This window comes from Alligator sinensis, unplaced genomic scaffold (assembly GCF_000455745.1).
Source record: "Alligator sinensis unplaced genomic scaffold, ASM45574v1 scaffold198_1, whole genome shotgun sequence".
Taxonomy (NCBI): Eukaryota; Metazoa; Chordata; order Crocodylia; family Alligatoridae; genus Alligator; species Alligator sinensis.
In genome coordinates, this window is record NW_005841906.1 from 2,640,566 (window position 1) to 2,648,206 (window position 7,641).

Genomic DNA, 7,641 nt, shown 5'->3' on the forward strand with positions numbered 1-7,641 from the left:
CATGGCATTGTGCAGCTCCCAAGGCAACAGCAGCGGGGTCCAGAGCCCAGCCCACAGTGACAGCCTGCCTCTGCTCTACCCTGTGCACAAATCCAGGGGGCATGTGCCCCCATGACTCCCCCAGGGTGTGCGCAGCAGCAGGAGCCCCCCTGCACCCCTGGATGAGCTGCGTGGGTTCTAGCCATCCCATGACCTGCACTGGGGCTCCATTTACCCCAACCCCTGTCCCTGCATCTGCCCCACTCCCTCCCTCACTGTGGGGGCTTCAGTTTTGCCCCCCCATACCCCTTAACAGACTTGCCTGCCATGCTGGGCAGTGCTCCACATGCTGCTGGGCTGGAATCCTGGGTGCATGCAGGCTGAAGCTGTGTATCTTGAGTCTGTGCATGCCCCTCCCCCCTTGCTGCAGCTGCCCAGAGCCTGGGCTGCCCTGCTGCCCCGTGTTTGTGGGGGCTAAGCTCCCTTAGCCCTGGCCTTCCACCGCCTATGGAGGGTACTTACCAGGTTCCAAGAACTATTTTTTGTATTTTATCTAATGTCTACGTCATGTAAATTACACAAGAAATTCTGGTAGCAGGAACCAGAACCCAAGATTGCCCTATATCAAGTGACCAACCCGCTCGGCCACAGAATCATGTTTCTCTCTTACTTTTTCACTCCCTCCCTCTCCTGAATTACAAGGCTAAGAGCAGACATTGCATTTGTCTTGGGACAAGTTGTGCTTATGTTTGTCCTGAAGCAGAACGGTCCTAGGATTGGCATGTATAGATGTCACCTTTCCAATCAGGGTTTAGTGAGCAGCTCAGTGCACTGCTGCTTTTCTGTCATTGATTCAATGATGCAGTCCTGGGACAACCATTCAGCTGCATGTCCTGGGAGAAACTCTTAGTATTTCTTATCCTGTGAACCTTTTCAGGGTTTGCCCAGGACAACAGATTATGGGTGTCTGAACAACTGTACTTTGTCCCAGGATAAAATGATTTCTCCCTGAACAAATGCAACTTCTTTGTGTAGCCCAAGAGATGTGGAAAGTATCCCTATACATACATTGAAAAGCCTATAGCATGGTGCTTGGGGAACTCTTCTGGGAGGTCAGAGATGTGGGTTTGAATCCTTGCAGTCTGAGGGGGAGTTGCATCTAGGTCTCCCACCTGTTGAGAAAATATTCTAACTAATAGATTATTATATAGAAGGGGTCTGACCCCCTCACCTGTTTCTTCAGCCATCTTCTAAGAACTCCATCTTTCACTTCTTATATGATTCAGTGGGCACATCCAGATGAGTGGGAAAGTGAACTTTGCAGCACCTCAAAGGCATGCAACACATATGAAAAGGTTCTTCGTACTGTGTATTTGTATCACAGAGGCAAAATTAGATACCAGAAAATCGTAGCATCTAAAAAAATGAGGCAAAAAAAAGTGGCTGAAGCATGCACCACATGAAACTGGAGCCTGGCTGGCCAGAGCCACACTCTGGCTGCTGGTCAGGTTCCACATACCCAGATTGCTGCTACTGAAGCCCCAGGAGGCCCCAAGGACCCCAGGTAAGGCTGCTGGGGCGAGCCCAGGTGCTGGCCTCAGCCTCTCCTACCCCACCCAGGGCAATTTGCTGCATTCTAGAGCACGCATGCAGAGGCATTTCCCAGAGACAAGTAGCAGCGGCACATAATTGATTTCCTTGTATCTAATCTATTTGTCCCCGGGGAAGTGCACATTCCCACTTGTCTGCATGCTCCCTGTGTGTCTGTGTTAGGGATGCTCTGTGGGAACTGAATATTTAATAAATTCTTGTTATCTTAAGTATCTTAGTTTCCCTTTTGCTATTTTTATTAACTAGGAGACATCCCAGACTTTAGTTTTAGTATATTAAATTTTGATTGCATGCATGTATATACTTTTCTGATCTTTAGTCTGCTCAGTCTGCATGGGAAAAGTACTAGAGAGAGAAAATTCTTATGGTTTAAGCAGTCCTAAATATTGTTTCATAAAACAATTCAATGTGTTCTGTGTTCACAATTTAAGGTTCCAAGAATTTTGAAATTATCTGTAGTTTCAGGTATGTAAAGATTGTCATCCTTCTTAACAAAAATATTTCACTGAACTCTGTGTTATCTCTTCATAGAAGGGGCAGGAAAGGTATGGATTAGTCATCATATGAGCATGGAGGCCTAAGGAGGAAGCCTTATAATTGATCCGGGCATTGTGATTTAGATATGACATAGCTTGGCTTCAGAATTAAGTTCCTGACAGCTTTAATCCAAAGATTAAATTGATTTGGATGATTTTGTTTAGTTGGAATTTAGAATGAAATTGCCAGCCACCCCTTAAAAATCCATTTTAGAATGTATAAGGATTACTTATTTTTTGGTATTAATTCCATCCAGTGTTGAGTCTAATTTGTTATTTTAAAGGTATTATGAATAGCTTAGCTTTGGTGATGTATGTGTGTGTTTTAATTTACTTTTTAAACAATAATTATATAAGATTTCTTTTAGTAAGTGACATGGATCCAATACTTTTCAGGACCTGGTTGAATATGAGCTAATCAGTCTAAAAAACTGACCAGTTTCTTCTAATTATTCTTTGGTTTTCAAATGGTGAAAAGGGTGCCGAAAAGTCAAAGTTTTGACTGGGGAAGACTTTCTTGGGTATAGACACTACAGAATAAAATAAAAAGCAAGTGAAATTCCAGATTACTAAAATGAGAGAAAATGTATTGAAGAAAAAGAGATTGCAAATAATTCAGATGGTTGTCCTTTACAGTACTTTTTATGGTTCTATTTACTACTTTTAGATTTATTTTTTACCTTACAGTTATGTGGTAATATATGGGCAAGATCTAAATATTTTTATTTGTTACAGGAATGTAAAGAAATGGTTGCATACTTCAGCCATCAGTTACTGGACAGTCTATTAAAAACCACCCGACTATCTTTGGATACACTTAAAAAAAGAATATTTGTTTCAAAGTAAGTCAAAAGTGAAGTATTACTGGAGTACTGCATCCAGTTCTGGGAGCCGCACTTTAAGAGGGATGTGGACAGCATCGAGAGGGTCCAGAGGAGGGCCACTCACATGATCAAGGGACAGCAGGGCAGGTCCTATGAGGAAAGGTTACGGGCCCTGAACCTGTTCAGCCTCCAGAAGAGAAGGCTGAGGGGGGATCTTGTGGCCTGCTATAAACTAGTCAGGGGGGATCAACAGGCACTGGGGGAGTCCCTGTTCCCCCAAGCGCCACCAGGAGTGACCAGGAATAACGGTCACAAGCTGGCGGAGGGAAGGGTCAAGTTGGACATCAGGAGGCGCTACTTCACGGTCAGGGTGGCCAGGGTCTGGAACCAGCTTCCAAGTGAGGTGGTGCAGGCTCCCACCCTGGGGGTTTTTAAGAGGAGGCTAGATGACCACCTTGCTGGGGTCGTTTGACCCCAGTACTCTTTCCTGCCATGGCAGGGGGGCGGACTAGATGATCTGCCTAGGTCCCTTCCGACCCTAGAAACTATGAAACTATAATAGATGCCTAATTAGTGAATATTAAAGGGATAGTATGAAAACTTAGTTTATCGTTACTGCCAAAAGCTGATAAAAAGCAGCAAGGAAAAATTATTATTTTTTATTGATGTAATTATTTGTTTGTGTTATAAACAGGTGCAAAACTCCCTTTTTGTGACACAAACCCTTTTAATAACTTTCAAGCTATCAGTAGACTGTTGACAAACTAGAGCTTTTGGCAGTCTGACATATTTCAAATTCACTTCTGTTTGGTTCCTGGTGGCACCACAATGTAGTGGGTGTTTTACAGAAATTCAAGAGGCAGTGGTTTCTACCTCAAGCAACTCCCATCATGAGGACTGGCAGACAGACAAAGACTGAAGGAAGAGAAACAAAAAATAGCAATTTTCATACAAATCAATTAGGTCTACAGCCTCTTCCCTTAGGCATCAAAGCTTTAAAAATAAATGAGTTTGGTCTGTCATGCATGAGAGATCTGAGAACTTGGGGTGAGAGTTCTCAAAGATATTAACTTCAGAGAAGCTGAAGACAGAAGTACAGAGGAAGCTGTTTCTCTTTATATTAACTAAAATTATGTTTGCTATGTATTTTAAAATAATTGTATGGTGGAATATGCAATGTTTTTCAATATTCTTTCAGCACCAGTTCCTTTGGACGATCAGGCTTTTTTTCTCAGGCAAGCAAATCTGAAGAAGTTGTTTGCTTTCTAAAAGCTGAAGTACATCTTGCTATTCCTAATGTGGTAAGTAACTTGTGATATTGTATTTAATAAGGTAAAATATGCTACCTAATAATTGCCTCTGCATATCCTTAGTTGTGTGATGTGTACACACCAGTGCTGAACCTGGAAACAAGTAAAAGGCCAATGACAGCTCTGTTCATACAATACATCCTTGATAAAATGTATTCTCAGTTTCATTGGGCGTGTCTATATGTGCATTTATACACGTTTGCTACTGTGCATTGAGTTTAGTACGTCTAAAATGAGGTATTACATAAATATGCATTAGGCTGTCCTAATGTGCAGTAGCCTATTTCTACTGTGCATTAGCGTATTAGCACTGTTTTTGATGTGATGCTTTAATGTGTAGTAGAATAGGCTACTGCTCATTAAAATGCACATGTAGATGCACCCAATATGGTTCATTTTCATTTTTTTAGCAACTAGCTGCAGGCATCAGAATCATCTATGCAGTATTTGTTTGGTTTGGTTTGTTTCTCAGTTAAATTGCCTAATTGTTCATTTTTGTGATGATAGGAAAAAGTGTGGATTAAGCGCCACATTGCCACAAGGCAAATAACAAAGATATGAGTATTACTCAAACAAGCAGTGAAGCATGCAGAAATTGTTCCATAAAACTTGTCTTTATAGAAAGACATGAATAATTGCCCTTTTCTTACAAATGTCCACCACCTCTAATTGTTCCCAATACAAGGAAAATTGAGGGCATTTAAAAATGGTGGACAAGGTTTTGGGAATCAGGTGCCCTCCCTCAGGTTCTATTATTATTCTTAGTCAAAGCTCCCGCATCATATGCTTTTTTGGTAGGTTTGTTGTAATCTTTAGGGGTAAAACAGACATTGCCTTTCACTGCCTGTATGTTGCCATAAACAAATATGATGGTATGAAGCCAAAGCAAATAGATATCCACACCCTTTGTCACCCCACAAATGCCAACATCTGTGGCTGCAACAAAAGCTTTTAATAATTTAACTACCTGCATTCTCCAGACACTCTGGGCAGGTACTACTAGGGAGGCACCCTATTCTGTATGGCCTGGGAATTCCCATGCAGCATTGGGTCCCTCAACCCTTGGAAGTGCCAGCGTGGCTTCCCTGCTTACAGAGCTGTGTCCCTGGCATCCCCGGGTTATATCTCTGGAAGCAGGGAAAGCCAGGGTTTCTGCACTTAGAGGTATGCACTCCTAGCAATATCTGGAGTGCATGTCTGGACGTGGGGAAATCCTGGGGTTCCCTGCTTATAGAGATGCACCCCTGGCAAGCCCCACAGCTCTGGAAAAAAGTTTATCTACATTCTGCCTTCCAAAAACAAGGTAGTTTATTGGGGGGGCAGGGGGGCGTGGGTGCATACGGTATGCAGGAAAATACAACAAATAACTCCAAAGTAATGCTTCAGTCTCTGGGCCTCTGTACTGCAATTTAGAGGAGCAAGCAAAGTAGACAATCTTTTTCAAGAAAAGTCTCCATCATCATTATGGCTTAGACAGAAGTTACACTTGTCCAGCCATATCTGTTGTTTAGCACAAGAAAAAGCAGCTGGCCACACATTCATGCTCTCTGTCTCACTAAAAAAATGGCCAGTCTGCCACAAAGATGACAGATTCACAACAAAGAAGTTGCTCAAAGTTATTTGAAACAGCAACTTCTTTGTCTTTCTGGGACAAATTTAACAAGTGGTCATGTCTGAGAGACCCCACTGTACCCACAGTACTCCTCTCTCCCTCCCCCTCTTCCAGCAGGGAGCTGTCAGAGCCCTGTAGGGACTGGTTTGCAGGCAACCCTGTCCTGGCTGCTGTCAGACAGCAACAGGGACAAGGATGGAACAACAGCAGGGATTGTAGGCAGCACCAGTCTCGTCTTGGGCTTCCCATGAGCCCTTAAAAGTTCCCTGCTTGAAAGCTGCCAAGATTGGAGCACTCCTTGCAGCGGTGGGATCCAGTCTGAGTGTTCCAAATGGGGAGCTTTAGAGGGCTCGTAGGCAGCTGGAGACCACCCCATGCTCCAGCTTCTCTGGTCTCAATCAGCTGTTGCTGCCAGGATGGCAACAGCTGATCATGTGAGCCTTTCAGATCAGTGACAGCTCTTGTTTACAGAAGCTTATACATCTCAGATTTAGTTAGTCTATAAGGTGCAAACCTACCCTGACTTCAGACTAACACAGCTAACTACCTCTCTCTATAATTTTACAAGAAAAGACTTAATTTCCACAAGTAGACAAGTCTTTCTTCATCTACTCTTGCCATGCATTTATCTTTGGACTAGAAGTCAGAGTTCTGCTGCTGTGGCTTGAGAATCTTGAGTCAGACTGCAAAGATGTATAGCATTTCCCTCCTTCCTTTGTCAGTTCCCTTTCTTTTCTTGTAGATGCTTGGGCTTAAGTGAAAAGTTAACTAGCTAGGATATTTAATTCATTCTTAATCTCTGAGCCTTTTATCCCCACTTCCCCTGTATATTTTCAAGGATCCTTCTTATAAAAGCACACTATATATAAACTTCCTCAAGCACATCAGTGTCAGGGAATCACTGGGATGTAGGCAGTCACCGTGGGGCTTGACACTAAAGGTTCATGATTCAGGGTATCAGAAGTAGGGAAGGTCAGGGAGTCACAAGCCAGGGGATCAGGATCAGATGAGGTCAGGAGCCAGAAGCAGGTGTCACACTTGAATGTGGATGGCCTGATTTGGGCTCACTCAGGGATCAAGCCACCGACAAGGGCTGGGATAGGTAAGAGGAACCTGAGGTCGAACCAGGTTAGGAAGCCAGGAGGCCAATTCAAAAGCAAAGCTAAGGGACAAGCCATGTCAAGAAGCAGTGGTGTATCAAACAAAAGTGAAGTCTAGGGATGGGTTGAGTCAGGCAGCCAGGAGATCAAACAGAGGGTGACATCAAGAAGCAAGACAGAGAAAGCAGCAAAGTAGACTTGAGTCAGGTTGCCCAGTTGCCCAGACACTTCCTGTTCTGGGTAAGGGGTCTATATGAGGGAAGTGGAGGTTAGATAATCCCAATTTGGCCACTCTGCTGACAGGGAATGGGTGGAGGGTTAGGCCCTATTGGAAGCTTCATGCTAGCTTTGACCGTCTTGGGTGGCAGACTGAGGTGAGTGGCTGTGCTGTAAGGCCAAGGCCCTAACTTCAAGGCTGTGGCCTGCCACACTAGTCTGGACTGAAGCCACAAGATTGGGGAATGGAGTTAAACCAAATTAATCTGTTGTTTAACTTTAGGACATTTATTACAGCAGGTCACCAGAGCTTCTTACATGATGCTCCTACTGTTATTCTGTCTAGATCTCAAGCTCTGTTAAGACAAATACACTTTCACCCCTTTTTATTCAACAGAATTTACATAGGCAGAACTGAAAGCTTTTACAATGACCCCCCCCCCCCCCTTTCCA

General features: G+C 43.7%; 1 protein-coding gene across 1 annotated transcript in view; it reads left to right on the plus strand.

The window, feature by feature from the left end:
• The window catches only part of DNAH8 (dynein axonemal heavy chain 8), a 340,250-nt gene that overhangs the window by 90,764 nt on the left and 241,845 nt on the right, over nucleotides 1–7,641 (plus strand). Inside the window, exons 24-25 of the mRNA XM_025197818.1 lie at nucleotides 2,862–2,968; nucleotides 4,149–4,251. Of these exons, the coding sequence (XP_025053603.1) occupies nucleotides 2,862–2,968; nucleotides 4,149–4,251 (210 nt within the window). The remainder of the gene's footprint in view (nucleotides 1–2,861; nucleotides 2,969–4,148; nucleotides 4,252–7,641) is intronic.